This window comes from Phodopus roborovskii, unplaced genomic scaffold (genome assembly GCF_943737965.1).
Source record: "Phodopus roborovskii unplaced genomic scaffold, PHOROB, whole genome shotgun sequence".
Taxonomy (NCBI): domain Eukaryota; kingdom Metazoa; phylum Chordata; class Mammalia; order Rodentia; family Cricetidae; genus Phodopus; species Phodopus roborovskii.
Window position 1 is genome coordinate 3,884,016 of NW_026125546.1, and position 20,944 is coordinate 3,904,959.

The 20,944-nt window shown below is 42.4% G+C and overlaps 1 protein-coding gene across 1 annotated transcript in view; it reads right to left on the reverse strand.

Moving 5' to 3' along the window:
- Asb4 (ankyrin repeat and SOCS box containing 4) overlaps positions 1–20,715 on the reverse strand; it is a 33,880-nt gene extending 13,165 nt beyond the window's left edge. Inside the window, exons 1-2 of the mRNA XM_051177169.1 lie at positions 20,116–20,715; positions 11,979–12,278 (exon numbers count right to left, since the gene is read on the reverse strand). Coding sequence (XP_051033126.1) covers positions 11,979–12,278; positions 20,116–20,317 — 502 coding nt within the window. The 5' untranslated portion in view covers positions 20,318–20,715. The remainder of the gene's footprint in view (positions 1–11,978; positions 12,279–20,115) is intronic.
- Between the last annotated feature and the right edge of the window lie 229 nt (positions 20,716–20,944).

Sequence of the window (20,944 nt, forward strand, 5' to 3'; positions counted from 1 at the left end):
CTGGGAGCGGGTGTGTGTCAGGGGCTGGCTACCCAACTCCTAAATCCACAGTGAAAAAAGGCCAGGGATTCTGTGATCAGGGTTTTTCTCGGTGATGTTGGCTAAGATCTCCTCTTGATGCTGGGGAAATGCTTTTGTCTCAGAAAAGGCAAGTGTCTGCTCTCCTTCAGTTCCCAAGGGCTTTCCAATGAGTAGAAATGTATTAGGAGCTGGCACGCGCCTGATGCTTTAGCCGTTTTCCCTCCTTGTGAGTTTTCTCACTTAGATTAATAGAAATCTGAGAAGAGAGCCTCAGGATCTTGTTGGTTTAAGCGTTACTTCCAAGTCTGAGCCCTTGAGCCCTGGTGGAATTGTTTAGATTATCTTCTGTAAGCCATTACTTGCAGAGGTTACAATGAAAACACTGCCTTGCTATTTCCAAATCTGATATCTTTTTGCTAAATGGTGTTTAAAATGTTCACAGGATAATGAGATCCAGGCTCCTTTAAGCAAGAGGGAAAAAAAATAATAGAAGTTGTTGATGGGGGAAAAGTAAAGTAGTTCAGAACTCAAGGAAATGTCATCCTTTAATTTCCTGTTCTAGAAGCTTCTAGCTATAAGACAAAGATAACACACCAAGGCTGAAAGCTTAGAGAGGACACTGCCGGTGACTTTTGAAGGGAAACTAAAAGGCAAGAGAGCCAGGTGGAGAAGGAAAGCCGGCATGATGGTGGGTGGGCTCTCACAGGACCTCTGAAAATGCTGGAGACTACTGTGGATAGCATCTCCCAATCTGTGTTTGAGAACATAGACTGGAATAGTCTTCTAGTTAAAGACAAACTAATTAGTGATTGGATTTTTAAAGAATAAAAGGAACTGAGTAACAGGTTAGTTCAGACCTGGGAGCTTTGCATCTAGACAGGCTGTTTCTGTTGCTTAGTACATTGTAGCATCGCCTCCCCTGGAGGCCAGAGGTTTGCCTTGCACCCAGCTGTTTCTGTTAGTTAGCATTTTGCAATTCCTTCTTGCTGGAGGAAATCAATCAAAGTGATACTTTTAATTACAGAGTTTAATTTTAAGGGAAATGAATGGATGGGTTTTTAATATAAATCCTTCATTCACTCACCTCCACTCGCTCGCATTGTTGCAGAAAATCAGAAAACCCAAATGGGCAAAATTGTTCTTCCTCAGAGGAGTCTGCTAAACTAGCTCTCCGGTATGCTGAGAAATGATAAACTGGGGACAAACTATTGCTTTGGGAGAGTGATAGAAGCACCAGGTGTTCTTTCATGTCTTCTAGTTAGGTACACTTACACAACCAACTGCCTTCTCAAACGCAAGAAGAGCCTTCCAGAATACTTCATGGTGTTTGACTCTTTTCAAGCCAGTGTCAAGAGAGCACAGAATTTTTTACAAATCTCTGATCAGTCTACTGTCTCCAAAGGAGAAGAGTCATCCAGTTTGCAGCAAACCACAGTAGGACCAGTGTGGACTTGAAGCAAACAGCACTGAGCCTGCTCAGACGAGATGGGCTACGTGGACCTTCTTTAACTTCTCAGAGTTTCTGATTTCTCATCTCTAAGATGAGGAGAATGATGTGCACGTCACACGGTTGTCAAAGGATTCAATGAGATGTTTTATTCTAAAGTACCTGACATACCTACGCTGTACATGCTTAATATACGTTTATTTTCCTTCCTATTTTCCCCCTTCGTGTGCATATATACTGGTAACATCAATTTCTTTTATGTGTAGAGCTGATGCTGTTAACTTTATTAAGGAAGCTTTTTCCATTAAGCATTTATCCTTATTCATTAGCTTGGAGGACTGGCACACAAAGATATTAAATTATTTACCCAGGTTTAATGAATGAAATTGAAAACCTTTTTCCCCTGCTTAACATGAATGTGCCCTTTTCAGTATGCAGAACCTTGTTGCATTTATTCAGAAGCTATTGCTAAGTGCTTAGTTTGGAACACAGGATTAATGAGCCCGGAGACATGGCGTTGGTCACCATGGCGACCAAACTAGCTTTGCTCTGTTCTAAGCTCAAACAACAGATGTAGGATGCTTAGCTCTGGCCTTCAGTATATGGAGCTGGGTGTTCTTTTTCATAATATCTGACTCCCTATTGCGGCTCCCAACTACTCCCTAATTCCCTTGGGAAAAAAATAAATAAAAAGAGCATCCCTGGTTCTTTAGGGCTGGGTTTTTTCAGCTTTTCCATCTAATGCCGTGCCTGAATATATTTATTTCCCTTTCAGCTTCTGTAGATTCCAACACCTGAATTACATTTTTCTTCAGTACATAAATGCCTGCCATTCTTTTGGGTGTCTAACAAATGCAGCTAACCAATTGCCCTGCTCTCTCAGACTTGGGATTTCATTCCCTCCCCTTTAACTTTCCCTCCCCTCTGACTTCTACTCAGTGCCAAGCTTAGACTGAGCCATTACTGAAGCTGTTTGGTCTCTGGCAATCACCAATTTACATGCCCAATTCTCCTACATAACCTTCTGTCTTTGTGTCTTGCTTGCTATTTGCTATAACAGTGCCAGAAGCAGTACACTCTTCCCCACATTCTCTTCGTCCAGTTCTTTATTGTCAGCCCATCCCCTCCAGATAATTCTGCATCCTACCATTGCTGTACCTCTACTGCCAAAACTTCAAGTTCCTTGCATTTGGGCATAGCATCCACTTATGCTGGGAGGGGCACTAATCCGAAGGGAACCGAGGCCCGGCCTCAGTGCCTGCTCCCGAGCAGCTGAATGCAATGTGACAAGGACTACACTGCTGCTATGGTACACTCAGGACAAGACTGGTACTATATCAAAAGTCAGCAGGAAAGGTTAGCTGGTCCCTCTAGGTGGCCCAGCATTTGTCTTCCTAACATCTTTCCTTTGTTCTAGAATTATTATCCCAAATGTCTTTTTCCTAGCATCTAATCCTTCCCAGATTTCCTTATAACTTGATCTACTAAGAAAATAGCATACAAATTACAAATGGAGATGTCTTCAAACCCTGACAACTCAAATGCAACTGCCCGGCCTCCCCGCTTTTCACTATAGAACAGGATAGAAGTGGGTTTTTTCCCTCCAAAGGCAATCTTACTACTTTCTCTGGACCTCATTTCCCAAACTTCTCAGAAACCTCACACCATAAATTCTCTCCTACCTTCCTGTCTTCAAACTTTGAACATAGAGTAGAATTGCCATATTTTTTTAATGTTCAGGTGTTACATAAAATAGAAGAAACGTCTCTCTCTTTCCTCCTCCTCACAATACTTTTTAAAAGTTTGTTCACCCTCATGGGCAACTTTGATTTAGCAAGCAGTATCCTCAGTTCTGTCTCTGTCTCTCAATATTTGTAATATTCAACACCACCCATGACACCAGATAACAGAAATCCTTGAATCCCCAGCTTACTATATATGAAAGTAACACCGGATATATCTGAACCCTCTTAGCTGGCAAGTTAATCCACATGGGAATGAAGCAATGAGTGCAATAATCCAAGAGCTGAATACAACTTCTCCAGTAATGAAAACAGGATGCCTTTAACATCATTCCCTAAGCACCAGCCCTTGTTCTGGGTTGAAGATTTCACATGAAGATGTCCACATGCAAAAAAAAAAAAAAAAAAAAAAAAAAATGCACTGTGAATTTGGCTATGCTAGAAAAAAAAACAAACAAAGAGATCTGTCCTCAGGACACAAGTAGGCAGACATCAATCAAAGAACTAAGCAAATGTAAGTACCATAAAAGAAATCTACAATAGCCTATGAGAATACGACAATGTCCTATGGGAATACAGGGCATAGCATGTGGTTTAATGGTGCTCTTGCAAAGTGGCCTCCAGAACAGAAAACTATGTTCAAGCCTCACACAGAAGCACATTTGTAGCTGGCAAGAAAAAAGGGGTACCATCCCGGTGTGTGGATGTATTTACTATATTTGCACTACCTGTGACCCACTACCTGGCAATTTGGCCTTGAACCTTTGGAAGAAGCCAGTTACATTTTTCCTATAGAGAATCTATCCAGGAAAAAAAAATCTCAAATGACTAATAAAGCCAAATTCCTTGGAGTGGATAATGCTAATAATTAATACACTTCACTTGGACTTCAGTCATTCCATCTTAGATGCAGGGAGACAGCGAAGGGTTCTAAGACAATCAGTACAGTCTGGGGCAAGCCTTTTAGAAAGCAAGTGTGACGGTGAAGACCTGTAGGACAGGGAAGCTGCCTAGAGCAGTCACAGGAGTAGCACAGGGGCTAATACTCAAATGATAGCAATTCGCAAAAGACATAAAATCAAGAGAGAATTCGTGCAGAAAAGCATTAGGGTCATTTCTCAGAATGGTCAGAGAAGTACAGGGATGTTGGTGGGGGTGATTGGAAGGACCCAGGGAAGTAGATGAAAAGAAATACATCAGGCAGACCTTTGTGAAATTTCACATAAAGGATGGAAAGAAAACCCTAAGCTCTCCAGGGAAGAATGCCACAGGTCACAAGTAAAAGCTGAACAAGAGTAGGCTTCCGATTTCCCAGCTACATCTTGAGAAGCAGTTGCTGTAGAGGCATGCTTTTATCATGCTAGAGGGCAGTAATTATGAACCTGGGCGTCTCTGTCAATCAAGGGAGAGCAATGGTACTGAATGCCGTTTACCATCTCCAGTATGGTTTCGCAGAACTCTCATTTGAGGATATGGTTGGTTCAAAAAGCAACCAACTAAGATTTATAAAAGGACATGATCTGGGGAGGGAACTTTGTCCTAAAGAGAAGAGGGAGTCCAGGATGGCAAGGAAAGGTTCCCAGGATGACCGCAGCTCCCACACGAGACAGAAACAAGACTGAAGCATCTGGAAGGGACTCTCCACCTCTCCAAGAAATTAAGTTGATTAAAATATTCACCGAGGTTGAACTTTTTTGTAAAAATGAAACTTGTGGACTTAAAATATCAATGAGTACATAGAAATCTAAGCAAAAAAAAAAACCCCAAAAGATTAAATAATATTTTTAAAGTCGTTATTATCCTAGTTAGTAGCCAGCTTCAGAGTAACCTGGGAACAGGAAAGGGCCTAATGCAGACAGGTGTCTCCCAAAGGGGAAAAGATAATTCTGATTACTACAAAACTTACATTGTTACGTCTTTTCTGTTTTTATACATAAATAAATGGTAGTTATTTGGTGATATATAAACACCAGACTAATCAAACTAGAGAAGTAAAGGCAGTTACCTCTATGGGAAAAAATAATTGGTGTATTGCATTTTTCATAATGAACCTTAGGTATAATATTTTAATATTTTTCAGGTAGCTTGTATTCTTCCATCTCTTTTATTAATACATCTGGATTTCTTCATCCTCTACTACAGTTTCTTATTTCTAGAACATAGAAATCCAGTTGTTTTGTTGGTAGAATGATTAGAAATGCAAGACGACTGCTCACCTCAATCATTAATTCTAACCATGTGATGGTAGACGTTTTTCGTGTTTTGTTTTTGTTTGTTTTAATGTAGGCAAATATCGTGGTGTGAAATGATGGCATTTTTTCTCCTTCTTTTTGTCCCTCATACATTATCGGTTCCTCTTTTCTCTAGGCTGAGACTGCCCGCCCCTCCCCTCCCCCAGGACAGAGCTGAAGAGATGTGGAGAAAGTAGCCTTGATTCAAAAGAGGATGCTTTGACTGGATCACCATGGACTTGCCACGGCCTTGCTGAAGGCTGTGTTTTACAAAGTGCAGGATGATTCCCCCACAAGAGATGCCTTGGGACTGAAGAAGCTGCTATCTGCTGGGGATGAGACAGGGCCCACCAACTTATTTCAGTGCAGGGAACAAGGGGAGAGAAGACAGGGTGATTTGGAGCTAACCCCTGCCACCTGATGGAGGAAGATCTCTGACAAACAGGTGGCAGTCACCAATGTCATTGCCTGTAATTTTCTGTTTCTCTCTTTGTGCAGTGACAGCCTTTTCCCTTTAGTTTTATTTTTACATTTTATTTTTTAGTGGCGATTTATCATGTCCTTCAAAAATAATTTTGGCAAATAGTGTCAGCTTCAAGAAAAAGATTAAATTCATATTGCCTAGGTATACTTAACAATACAACAGGAGTGGCAAGCATCTCTGGAGAGGCCTGCAAATGAGGGGAAGTGGCCAGGTTTGTGCTATCGCAATGCACAGCACAAGCCACGGGAAGGTGGACAGCAGAGAGATGGGGAGAGAGACGCCTGTCCCACAGGTGTGTGCCTGTTCCCGTATTAATTAGGGCAACACTGATCAGGGTGGGGTGGGGGCTCCTGCATAGTCAACTGGTGTTACTGTGGCACCCGAGATCGGAGGCCAGACTTTCTGAAGGCAGGGCCGTCTTTACATTGCCCTTATGCTACATCCTCTTAGAAGCCATTTGGATCTTTATAGCTTTCCTCGGGTAACAAATTTTCCTCCTATTGTCCAGGTTTGCTTCATGTGGCAAGCAGTGTTCATTTCCCTCTTAGGGAAGAGGATGGACGTGCGGAAATAACGCACGGCGTAGTCGCCAGCCAACCCTGACCTGCCTCTCTTCATTCACAGGGAAGTGCAGGAAGCAAAGGACAGACATTTTCCACTGAGGTAAATAAGCCCTCTCAACTGATGAACCTGATGAACGCCATTATCCTAATACCAAAGGAAACAAGGCCAGAAGATGGCGTCATTAAGTAGAAAGGCCAACAGAAAAATAGTAGGCAAAATCCAGCATGGGACAAAGGCAACTCCACAATAGGACAAAATCCTTTAAGAGAAAATTGCATGCTTTTTTTTGGGGGGGGGGGTCAATTAGCCTTTTCCACGAAGAACACTTTCCCACAAAGGGTCCATTAAATAGCAAATGAAATCACATCGGTTTTCAGTTGCCATGGCATTACTTCTTTCTCTAATGGACTTCTCCAGTCCTGAGTTTCCTTACCTTGGCTTATTTTCCTTGTCTGTGGGCTGTCTCAGTGCCCTCTGTCGAGTCATGAAGAGATGTATGTGACTTCTTCCCCAAAATGCCTACAACATAACCTCAGGAAGACGGAGTTCAGCCCTCACCTGAATCCCCTGGAGACCAGGGATGTGAAAGTGAGCAGAGGCCTCCTTTCATTACCTGTGAGCATGACAGCTGGCACTAATTCTCTGGTAGAAGTGCAGCCATGAGCTCTGGGCTCCTGGAACTGTTTGGCAAGTGCTCCTCCCTGGGCTGAGGACATAAAGGTGCCCAGGAAGGCGGGCAGGTTCCTCAGTCTTCCAGAATCTCCAGACTAGAGGACTGGCCCGCCAGCATTTATCTGCTTTTCCTTCATCCAAAGAAATGGAAAACAAAACCACCCCCATTATTTCACTGGCAACTTTGTTTTTCTGTTGGTTCCTAATTGCCAGGTATCACCCTTCAAAATAGGCAGAGAGAGCTAAGAGCTAAGCTTCGGTGTTGCATGAGGGCCCAGTACTATATAAACCCACACACCTGTAATCTCAGACCTTGAGTGGTAAAGGCAGGGAAAAAGGAAGTTTGAGGTCATCCTGAGTTCCATACCAAGTCAGAGGGAAGTCTGGGCTACCTGAGTCCCTATCTTAAAAAAAAAAAAAAAAAAAAAAAAAAAAAGTCTTGAAACCAAGGGTCTTCACTTATAGACATGCCTTTAAAAATTACTTAGGGGCCAGAGTGATGATTCAGTGGGTACATGATGAACCTGCCTGGTGGAAGGAGACAACTGACTCCAAAAGTCTCTCTCTGACCTCTGCCCAATAACCATATGAAGTGTGTTTGTGTGTGTGTGTGTGTACGTGCGTGTGGATGCATGCTCACACAGAGTAAACAAAGACTGCAAAAAAATAGATACTATTAAATATTAGCTTTGATAATGTTCGGTGAATAACTTAGATATTATTTCCTGATACACGTAGTCACATGTAACTTTTAGAAAAATATATCTATACAGTTCATACTCTCCTACAAAAGGCTATTTAAAACTCTTTAAACATTAGCTAAATCCAGTGACTTATGCCTGTAGTCCCAGCACTCAAAAGGCTGAGAAAAGAGGGTTCCTGCAGAATGAAGGCTACATTAGACTGAGTGCCAGGACAGCCAGAGCTACAGTGTGAGACTCTAAACAAATAGCTAAAACATGTCCGTATAAATAAACACTCTTATACATCCATAGTTTAATGTGTACATGGGATGCAGACAGCATAACAAAATTTTCTATTTTTCTACTAAATTTTTAGTAATATACATGAGTCTATGGTGGTGAAAGTAGATCAGATGTCTTAAGATTTTACATATATATTTGTAAAGATATATGTGTGTGTACATACATACATACATGAATATATGTGTGTAAAGCTTGGAAGTTCCAGTATACAGCCTGCAAATAGTGTATGTCTTAAATGGCTTCCTTACTCAATCAAAACTCCTACCACAAACATATTAACTGGATGTGTGACAGCTACACTGCTTTGAAGATCTGCAGGATGTGACCAATCCCAGTCCTAAATGTGTTCAGCTTGTCTTTTCTGTTCTCTCTGACTCTGAATAGCCTTGTTTGGATGGAACAGCTAAAGCTTGAATTTGAAGCTGGAAAAAAATAGGAGCCCTGAATCAAAAGCCTGCCTGTCCTAAATGAATCTCTAACCCCAGAAGTAGGGCTCCCGACTTAAAGCTGGTGTGTGTTGTCAAGATTCCTCTGAGTGTATGAGATGAGCCTCACTCCTGGTGATGGAGCTCTCTGCAGTTGACAGCTGCAGAGAACCTTGGCGATTAAGCCTCTGCTAGGCAGCACAGGCTCCAGTAGATGGCGCCACAACCACGCTTAAATGAAAGCACTAATTAGGCTCAGTGGATTATTTTAAAAAGAAGGGAAACAAAAGGAGACGAAGTTGGAAGGGGAATATATTAGGGATAATTGGGGGAATTTAGAACAGGAAAATAGATAGTGGCCATCATCATATTTCATTCTATACTTATATGAAATTCTAAACGTCTAAAAATAGGAAACAAGGGTTTGAGAGCAGGCAGAGCACTGCTTGTGCGTTTCTCCTGCCCTCGCTAGCCGAATAACAGGTCTATAATTTCTAATGACACGAAATCTAAAGTGTAAACTAATTAAAATATGATAAAATTTTAAAACTCAATCTAACATGAGTGAGGAAGGAATGATAAAATGTGGAGGGTACCAGAGCATAGAAACTGAGTGAGCTGGTAAGCTGACCCATCCTTCCCCCTTCCCCCCTCACACACACAGACACACACAGACACACACACACACACACACACTCACACACAGAGACACACACACACACTCTCTCACACACAGAGAGAGACACACAGACACACACACTCACACACACACAGACAGACACACACACTCACACACACAGACACACACACAGACTCACACACACTCACACACACAGAGACACACACACACTCACACACACACAGAGACACACAGACACACACACTCACACACAGACACACTCACACACACACTCACACACACACAGACACACACTCACACACACACACACACAGAGACACACAGACACACACACACTCACACACAGACACACTCACACACACACTCACACACACAGACACACACTCACAGACACACACTCACACACACACAGACACACACTCACACACACACAGACACACACACACTCACACACAGACACACACACACATTCCCTCTCACTCTGTGTCTGTCTTGTGCTCTCTGTCTCTCTGTCTCTCTCGCACACACACACTTTCCCTTTCACTCTGTCTCTGTCTTGTGCTCTCTGTCTCTCTCGCATTTCCTTTTTCTGTCACTCGGTCTCTCTGTCTCTCTCTGTCTAACCCTTGTCCCCCCCCCCCATTCTTTCTCTTCCTCCTTCTCCTCCTCCCTCTCCTCTCCCTCCTCAGGAATCAGCAGTGAGGTTGATACCCCCTGGCCTTCATTCCCGCAGTTTTAGAAGCATCTTCTAGGATTTCAGTAGTGGGACTACATCTCTTGAGTAGATGTCTCCCCTTCCTTCTCTCCTCATCTTTGCTGATGACTTTGCCCATCATTGTTGAGGGGGATCTCACCATCACCAAACCTGCCCTGGAGTTGGAAAGCATCTTTTATATGAACCTGTTAAACATGGAGATGTGTCCTGTCATCTCCAGATCTCACCCATCTCAGCTTTGGAAAACTGGATCATTGAAAGGTTACTGAAGAAGGCCCGAAGTACCCATCCTGAGCAATTCCCTCTTGGCATCCCTGCAGTCCCCTTCATCCCCAATCTCCTGTGGCCTCCCCCTGCCCTGCCACCACAATCACACTATCCTTGATGCTCCAGGCAAACCTTTTTGAACAGTTACCAGTATAATCACTTCCAAACACCTATTTAATCCCATTACACTAGTTCTTGTTTTGTTTTGGTTTTGTTGTTTTGTTTTATCAATGTTAACCTGTCGCCTGATTTAAGGAATATCTCATTTAATCTTGACAGCTTTCCTTGTGGCTAGTCCCTGCTTCTCAAACTCACCTCTTTCTTAGTCTTTTACCGGAAGCAGGCTCAGGTCTCCAACTACCCTGTCAGTCCATTCTTCTGTCCCTCACTGGCTCCTCCTTAGGCGCTGGCTATTTAAATGCTAGCATATATCACGACTCTGTCTAGATTCATTCTTCCTTATTTATGTTATTGCTTCTCTTATTTTTCAGAGAATTTCTCATTGATTTCATAGCTGGAAGCTGGCTTGAAACCTGTCATTCTCCTGTGTCAGTCTACCAAGTGCTAGAACTCTTAAGTGACAGGACTTCATTAGTTAGTTAGATAGTTCGTGAGCCCTTGTCATGAAAAAGAGAGAGAGGGGGATGGAGGGAGCAAAGAAGGAAGGAAGGGGAAGAGGAGGGAATGAAATAAGGGAAAAAGGGAGAGGAGGGAGGGAGAGAGAGAGCAGGGAAAGGAAAAGAAAACACATGATACTATTGTGCAAACTGCTGATGTGGTAAAAGACTGTATACAGAATAACCAAGCAGCATTTGAAAGGGAACAAAACAATTAAACAGATATTTCCCTAAAAGGATATTCATCTGTCAAATAAATATATGACATTCACAGCACCCTTAAAGAAATTCAGACTAAAACCACAATGAGACACTGTTACTTACTAGAGAGCTCAACTTTTTTGCTAATATCTTACTTTATCAATTTGGCAAGGATAGCAAGCAACTGAAGTTTTCACACATTGCTGGTGGAAATACAAAATGATCCAGTCACTTCGAGAAACAGGGTGTCAGTTCTCATAAATCTGCTTTCTATCCCATCTTCTCACCCCCCACCCAGATATTTATTACAAGGAAAGAGAAGTGTGTTCACCTATAAGAATCTACACACAAGTGCTTACGTCCTTGGGTCTCCAAAGCTGGTAAGCCCTTGACACTGCCCTGCAAATCTACATGGGGTACTATTTGACAAACCATGAGTGCTTGGTCCAGAAAAGTCTTTAACATTTTATAATGGTTCACTCCTAACATAGATGATGTTTTCTCCTTGGTAGCACGTCCCAATTTTGTAATGAAAGTGAAAATATGTATACATATATGATTGTATGCATTTATACATATATATAAGTTGAGAACAGAAACTGCCTTCTCTTCGTCACTACAATACCTGATGCATATTAAGGGCTAAATAAGCATGTTAAGTACCTGAAAGTCAATACACTTCTTGATTTATTATGACTCATTACTTCTTGAAAAATTATGAGTTAGTGTGATCTTCACTGAATGAACTCAATGGGAAACACACACACACACACCTATAAAACCAACAAAAATGTAAATATTCATGTATATGATGATCTCAGGCCCTGAATCAGGTTGAGGGTACTGGAATGTCTGTCACATTGCCTGAGGCAAGGAGCCGTGACCATGTCCCCAACCATGTGCACATGACCACACAGAACAAACCACGTGTGTGTAAGCACACATCAGCCACCGGGAAAGCTTTACCTCGCAACACCAATTGCTTGGCACAGAGGATGGAGTTTGGCGTAGTACAGAAGTGCAAGGCCGTATGTCCACTCAGGGAGTAGCAGTTGAGCTTGGCTCCGCGGTCACAGAGGACTTTCACACATTCGAGGTTGGCCGTCTCACAAGCCACGTGCAGAGGCGTCTTCCCATTGGGCCGGCAGTTGATGGTAGCATTGTGGTCCAGCAGGACCCTCAGGCACTCCACGTGACCAAGCAAGACTGAGAGGTGCAGGCCAGTTGCCCAGGAAGACTTCAGCTTGTAACTGGGCAACCAATAACCTGAAAAGGAAAGGAAAGGAAAGGGAGTTTGCTTTTGTCCCAGTGTCTCTCGCTGTTCTGTGGGGATTTTGACAAGGTGTTTTATTTTGGTCATATCTATAAAACTGAAGGGGGAAATGGTTTCGGAGTTTACTCCCCGTGCCTTATTCTGAGGACTTCCCTGGGTCAGGCTTTCTCTAGCTCTTTCCATCTCTGCTGATCCTGTCCTTTTAGTTTGGCTTCCTAGATCTCAAAAGCGCTTTAGCTTAAAACTGCAAAACGTGTGTGGTTGCATTTTATGTTACATGAGGCATTTTAAGATTTTTTTTTTATTTCAAGTCATTTTAAGTTTGTTAGTATCTTTCTGACATCATCAATTACAAGTTTATAAATGTTATTCATCTCCATCCTTCATCCTTGTACATATAGTTGTCAGTCAATGTGGGATTTGATTGAACTTTTTTAAAAAAAATTCTCACACAGATATTTTGCCTGCATGTTGGCACATTCAGTATCCCTTTCTACAGAAAAACCTTGGGCAAATCACACATTTTTATCCAGTATTCTTTTAATTGATTTACAAAAATAATGGCAAAGGGAGGAAATGACAAGTAAGATAGGGTCACAAAGTAAGATAGGGTCATGCTTGTACTAGAACAGCATGGTAAGGTTGTCTTTAAAGTTCCTGGCAGCCAAAACAAACCAGGAACCTGGAAAGTGTCACACACATAACCTTGCCCAAATTAGGCACAAATTTGCCAAGAGATCCCAAGAACTAAGATCTTAGACAGATTATTCTCACTACTTAAAATGTTCTTTCTCCTTTCTTCTGATCCAGCATTTTGAAAGAGGGTCTCACTGTTTAGCCCAGAAAGTCCTTGAACTCACAGCAACCCTCCTGCCTCAGCTTCTCTAGCACTGGGACCATAGGCATGCTCTACCATGCCCAGTTCATCCCAACTTCTTACCCTCAATATTCCTCAACAAGCAACCTGCAATGACAGTTTATCTAACTGCTTAGAAAGGAGCTGGTTGTGGACCTGGAAACCAGTGTATTTTGCCTGCTTTTTAGTGGGGAAGATGAGGTACCATCATTCTGCAACTGATTGGAAACCCATGCCTGCTCCCACCTAGGATAGAAAAAAAAAATGATCCTGGAAGAAACAGCAGAGAGCTGATTAAGAAAACACCATTTTGATGTAAAACCAAAGAAACACAGAATGGGAAGACCATCCAACCCAAGCTTCTCATTTTCCAGACGAGAAGACAGCCACTTCCTCAGCCTGCTAGAGCCAAAAATCACCTGCTTAGGTCCAATCTCATGGACTGGGGGTATCTGCCAGGAGGGGGTTCCATCTGTGTTTGTCTTTGTGGAAATGCTATAGGTTTAGCTCCAAGCCTGTCACACACACACACACACACACACACACACACACACACACACACAGGAAGATGCTCCCGAATGCATCTGAAACATGCCACATTGCTGGTGTGGAAATGCATTTGTTTGCTTACAGTGTTTCTTCTTCCTAAATTCCCAGCAGCACCAATGGAGCCTTTCTTGCCCATTTATTACATGGACCAGTCAGAAAAGTCAGGTTCATCTATGTCTCCTATAACTGTTACCAGGGGAATCAGGCCCATAGACCACCAGATTGAATTCCACCAAGCCTAAAGCAGAACTGTTTGTAAAAGTCCACTTCTACATGGCATCTGTGTGTTTGGGGAACAAGAAAGCACCTTATTAGCTGCCCCTAGGGGGCTGACCATGCGGACAGATGACTGTGGGCTCAGGTTATGTTATCTCTGCCTTTCCTCTGGGCTTCAAAACTTTGGTGAGAGAGTTGGAGACAGTGTTGGGAGAGTCTGGATAATTCAGCCTGTAGCAAAACAGGAAAGCCAACTGTGCTGAGCAGAGAAAAGGACAGTCCTTAGCAAGAAGTCGACCCTTAAACTAGGGTGGAGCATGGGCTTTCCATCAAGACTGGAAATAAATACACTTATCTTTATGGAGCAACAGATCTGACATCATACCAGCTTCCAAAACTGAAGCTGAGGTGTGCCAATTCACGTGCTGTCATTAATGTTGATCTCTCCAAAGATTAGGGTTTGCTCATACACACACACACACACACACACACACACACACACACACACACACAAAACCACCAACAGTCACTGCATGCCAAGCAAGTGGAGTGAATTTACTGTGTACACTAGCCTTTTCTCTCATAGCACACTCTTCCTTGGGCATCCAAACCTAGGATGTGATTTGCTCTTAACATTTACCTTTGGGAGACACTGCTCTGTGAGCCTCTGCAGAGGCCAGCTGCGGCTGAACTGTGTGTTCAGACCGCACAAGGAGAAGGCTAGAGAATAAGAGGAAGACAAAGCCGGGAGTGGGGGGGGGGGGAGTGGGGAGGTAGAGGAGTGAATAAGGTGCTGCTTCCCTCTGGGGAAAGCAACTCAACAACCCCATGTCTGCAAAGGCACCTGTTCAGGAAAGCTTGGCTTCAGCAAGGGGTTCACTTGAAAAGAGGCTGAGACTGAAACACGGCTAGTCTCCACACAGAAACCCCGCCCTGAACTCCCAGTACAAGCCATCCACACCAGGACCTGTAGCATCCACTATCCTTGCTGCCCTTCCTCACACTGTGATATGTAATCTGCTTATACAGTCCCGTCTTCATTGTATCACGTGCTCTCTGCGTGCAGAGTACTGGGAGTCCCGGCAGAGCCTCCATGAAGGATACCTAGTGCAGGCAGAGACAAAATAGTGGAACACACACCCATGTTCGTGCAACCACTAGTGGTGGATGCCAAACTCTCCAAGTTTGTTAGACATGTCGGCTCCGTAGCGCAGGGGTAGCGCATGATGGTGTGATAAACATGGCGAGCGTCTCTGTACCAGGCTGATGTGTGCCAAGAGCAGGAGAATAGGTAAGGAAAATGTGAGTTTTTGTGGATACCATGGAGCTTTCTTTCAGCTATAGAACAGAATAAAGTTATAGTGTTTGCAGAAAATTATCCACCTGGAAATTATCTCAGTAAGGCTGTGTGTGTGTGTGTGTGTGTGTGTGTGTATGCTGACTCAATGAAATTGTTCAGGGGGACAAAAGAGATAAACGGAAATAGGGAAGATAGAGACAATCGGGAGGGGGACAGATGAGATTATGTGTATCATTATCATATACACCTATAAGGCAGGAAAAAAAAACTTTAAAAGTACAAAAAAAAAAATTTTTTTTAACTCTCAAACTTCAATCTCCCCCGACTAAAACAAATTTGTCAGAAGTTGCCTCTGATCTTTAGTTCCTCCTGACTCGGCTAAAAATTCTAAAGAAATTTTGAAGTTTCATGGTTACCAAAAAAAAAAAAAAAAAAAAAAAAAAAAAAAGAAAATGTGCAGAACTAACCCTCTTGTGCACCCGTCTGAGTGTTGATTTAAACCTGAAGCTGAAGTCACAGGTCTGCAAGCAAGACCCCTCACTCAAGAAACTTGGCTAGGAGGGAAGGTTTTAGCCTACTTTTGAAAAAGGGCGTTGGTCGGGCTCCAGCATTTGGAGAGGACACACATCTCTGGTTAAACTAAAGCTAAGCCCAGGCTCCACAACAGTTATCAGCGCTAATGTTATCAAAGAAAAACCAGCCCCATGCTGGAGAAGCTTCTGGCTGCCGCCAAACTCGCACACGCTGCTGCACAGGGATTAGCAGACATTTGCTCTGACCATGTCCACATATTTACACAGCCCTGAAAGATTATAGACCCAAGCACAATTCTAGGCTACTATTTTAATAGCTAATATTCTCAGGATAACTCTCAGAGGCTCCCTAGTGAATGGAAGAGGGAAGCAAGCTCGGAATACAAAGTTTTTAAGAGATTTCAAACTGAATACAAAGTTTTTAAGTTCCCAGCAACTAGGAAAGAGCAAGTCCCCTGGGCCTGTAATAGGAAAACAGGAAAGTAGCTTTCTAAAACCAGGAGAAAATAGGTGAGAAAGAGATCATTTGTTAGGAATAAAAAGCTTTCATGATAACTTTGGACATCAGCTGCTACTTAAGAGAGTACAGTACCTGCCAGAAGCTTTTCAAGTGAAAACAAATTCATTGGTTATCCTAATTAAAATTTGACTACCATGCAAGGGACCAAAGAGGCTGTGGACCATAAAGGAAATACCTAAAGTGCATTACAGTGATTAGTAAAGGGTGTTCTTTAACCTCGCTGACTTCACACCAGAGACATGGGATTGATATTCTGCCTGTCTCAATGGGGAGCCAAGACATACGATTGCAGGAAAAACGAAATGTGTAGCTGGGATATGCTTTAAAAACAGCCTTGAAGACACTGCCCATGGTTCCAGTACAGAGGCTAACAGTGGGAACCAACGTGAACGAGGGAAAGCCTTAGAGATGTCTCCTTAATTTCACTTCATGCTAAATACTTTCAGCTTGTCTCGGAATAAACTGTGTCACAAAGTCCCTTAACTTTTCAACTAGTAGTCACATCCAATGGTTAAAAATTCACTTGGGTATTCATGATGTTGTTGTCTCATTGTATTTTAAAGGGATTATCTGGGGCCTTTGAGATAGCCAAGGTGGAGCTTGCCGCTAAGCCTGAGCACCTGAGTTTGAACCTCGTGACTCACGTGGTAGGAGGAGAGAAGCACAAAGTGTCCTCTGATCTCCACCATATGTAGTGGTTCCCTTGCATGCAGTAAATCAACGCTTAAAAATAAAATGATTTTTTGCTTGTTTTTCTCAGCTTTTAAAACCACCCAGCTTTGCCTGTGGCTCCCTGGGAGCTGTCTCCAATGCTTGGTTGTTAGCTTTACAATGTGAGAGAAGGGGGCCTTTTAAATGACCCAGTCGGGATTTTATCTGAAGATTTAGTGATAAAGCTAAGAAAGGCAGGGTGTGGGGGAGAGATCTGACTTGAAGAATGACTGTTAAATCCAGGTAACCCCCCCCCCACACACACACACACTCCCCAGAGCTCCCTTAGCACAAACAGAATTACTGGGGAGGCTACTTTAAGTGTGGCCTTCACTGGTGGAGGTTTTTCAAGGAGAAGGAACCAGAACAGCAAGAAAGAAAGAGCTCTCTGACCCAATACCTCCACTCTCCACAAAACGTAGTCTTGTGGGGGGTCATCTTTTAATACATTTTAGACCAGAGTCGGGGCTATTTACATTCTAAGTCCATGTCTTTGCCTGTGGAGTTGTTTCCTGCACTCAAGCACTGATCTTGACATTAGACCGGACATGCTGTATTTAGGAACAAATTCAACCACTTTTTGAAATCCCGTGGAAAAGGATTTAGTGTGTTTCAGAAGAAACTAAAATTACCTAGGGGCTGATTGCAGAGCAGCTAGCCCCCCTGAGGATAATGGACTGTTGACTGCAGATCACATTCTGTGCTGTGTAAGAAAGTTTCCAGGTGGCCATATTTGTTGTCTGTATTACACATTGTTTCTTTTATCCAGTGAATACCTAAGCAGGAGATACCCATTCTTCGAGAGTAAACAACTATGTTCCCTTTCTGCAGCTAAATATGGGTGATGAAGCATCTCCCCTTCTTTTATAAAAGTAAATCAAACTGCACAGGGGTGTTTTGTTTGTGGGCTTTTCTTATCCACTTTTAGAAGTTCAGCCTTTCCATGTACTTAAAAAAAAAAAAAAAAAAAAAACGAAGTGTAGCATGTAGCCTTTCCACATCCCAAAAGTCTGCTTTTACTTAATGAAAAAAAAAAAAAAGAAGTATCAGAAACAGTAATCCAGCCACAAGTCCTTCAAAACCACACAGAGATGGTTCCCATCTTTTTAGACAAACCCCAGAAGACGCTGACTAATTAACTACCCAGTTGTAGACTGCTCCGTCCCACACTGTTCTAAGGATTCCTTTGTGAGGTAAGACATTGATATCACCACTTAGACCTACTTTACTGGCCCAGAAAGAGCTTCTACTTCTGCTCCATGCCTACACTTAAGGGTCAAAGGGCTGGTATTAGGCCTGCAGGCACCTAAAGTAAGTTTCAAGTAACTTTTGAGAAAGTAGGAATTTTGCCCTAGACTTATGACTGAAGGCAGAGCCTTACCTATTCATGGTGAACAGAGTGGAGTTATTTCTATTCACACCTGTGTGCGCAGGCGTGCACACTGCTTTCTTGAACAGCCCTGAAACTTCAAACCCAAACCCTGTTATTTCCCAACAGACACCTACGTAAGACTTGGCTCTTTCTCTAGGAGATTGTTTCAATTTCTGCCCCTGAGACAAAGCCACATCCCATAGTCCGAATGTTAGGAAAGCCGTCATCAGCATAAATAAAAAAGTTAGCTCCATGGGGGCCACAGGAATTCGCTCACTTTGACAAGCAGAGTTTGAAACACAGTTTCTTCTCCTGTGGGAGCTGTGACACCAGCCTCGCCAACAGCACACACCTCCCAGTTCCTTTCCCTGAACTTCTGAGCCCTGGTGCTGTCTGCCGGGGGTTTACCTGCTTTGCAAATAAGCAAAGGTGGTCTCTGCAACTCACTATCTTGCAGATTACCCCCTGGCTTGAGTGTGAGTCCTATTGTATGTGGCACACACAGGAGTTTTTTTATTCTCTATAAAATATACTTAGCATCAGACAGTATCAATGAATAAAGTCACAAGGTGCAAGCCATCTAATTATGTAGCATATAATTCTTTTTCCTCCAACAGAATCCCTTCAACTTTGTAGAAACAACATTTTTTTTTCAGATAAAACAGCAATGATAATTTATCACAAAGCACAAAACAAAAATGAAGCAGCCAACCTCAACCATTTTATGCTTCCTCCAGAATTGCAGAGAATTAGGTAAAAATAAATGCTACCAGCATTTGTGTCTGGAAATCGGTGACACTAATGAATTTGTAGGAATAGAAAACAGGTCTCTATATGAGCATAAACAACTATTCCCACCCCTGCTCCCAAGACTTCCCCATCTATTTTCTTTAGGCAGAAATGAGGGTGAACAGAGTATTTCCTTGCAATATGCTTACCAGATGGCCTAACTACTTAAGTTTTCCTATTGACTAGTTGATTTAAAAAATCAGAATGAGTGTGCTAATCTATTTCTGATTTATTAAGCAGGAGTTCTAGAAAGAAAAAACTTTAATGAAGAATTTTCTGTTCTAATTTTTGTTTTCCTAATTTTTTTTTGTACAAAGCAGAGATGTTGAATTAAACCCTTCAGCTTTTTTTGTTTGTTTGTTTGTTTGTTCTATTATTGTAGCCCAGCAGAAAAGAAAAACAAAAGTTAACTTTAAGGTATTTTTTTACTTCAGCTTTTGTCCTTGCACTGAAACCCATCAAAATGATGCAGATCACGAAGGTTCCTATGGCACAGCTTTCTCCATTCATTAACTCTCTAAGTGGAAAAAAAGAGTCCCCTTTTTCATCCACACGGACATAGAGATGATATATCTGTAAGTGGCTGTTAGCAAAGACTCAGCAGCCTGACCCCCAACAGCCACACTGTCACACGGAGGTCTCAGCAGTCTTTAACGAGAGTCAGAGACGTTTTTCTTTATTCTATACCACCACGGGCACAAGAGACGTCCTAAACACACCGTGCATGACAAATACAACTACCTAGGATCCCAAATTCCAGGCACAAGAACAGCAAACAGAAATGTACACAGACAGAAATGTGTGTACAATATATAAAGCAGCCCAAATGCATTTCTAGTTTTAAAAGGAACGAAAGATAAAAAATAAAAATGATGTCTTAGCAGACGCTAACAATAAAAACAACTGCTTTGAAGACAAAAACTGACCTACTAACCTAAAGATCGTTTTATAACAATTTCACAATCACACCTCTACAATTTTTACCTTGTTTGTAAGATGCCAAAACCATGTTCTCATCTTCGACTTCAAACACTGTGTCCACATCTATTTGCCTCTGGGATAAAATCGCCTCCAGTTTTTCGGAGTCATTTGACTTTAGAGCATCCAGAAAATTTTTCTTAACTAACTTGGCAGCTCCAGCTTTGCTGATAGGGGCAATGATGTTGTTGTCCATCCTCTCTGCCATGAGCAAGCCGAGCAGTGATTTATCAGGAGAGCAGCACCCAGCACACAGGCAAGGCTGGAGAGTCCACAAACTGCCGGCTAATTTTATCCTGAAGTTATGCTGATCCGTTCTATTTATATAGGGATCATTTCAAACTTCAAAATATCCTCCCAGGCTGTCACTGAGTTTTCAGGTCGTTTAAACTGCAGATACGTAAGCAGGTCCCTTCCGCTGTGCGTGGTGTCGATATGAGGGAAAGCTCCTGTGACACATTTCCGAGCATGAGATGTCACAATTATTTCTCATAAGACCAAAGTGAAAGTGTAAGATTTAAAAAGCTCTTAATGCTCTTTATGTTTTCTCCTCAACAAAAACATCTGGTGCCTGGCTGGAGCTCTGGTGTCTTATTGTAACTAATAGCCAAAAATGGGAATTTGTTTCAGTTGTTGATACACGTGCTGCTGAAAAACCTTTAATGATTTTGTGAAATGAGCCTGTAAAACCCAGCCTAATTATGCACATCTAAAAACAAACAGAAGGTTTGCCAGTAACCTAGACTTGAAAATTTTCAATATTATGAAAAAGCAGGGTGGGCTGGTAAAGGGGGGTGCAACATTTTAGGGGAAAAAAGAACCTGAAGAAACAAAA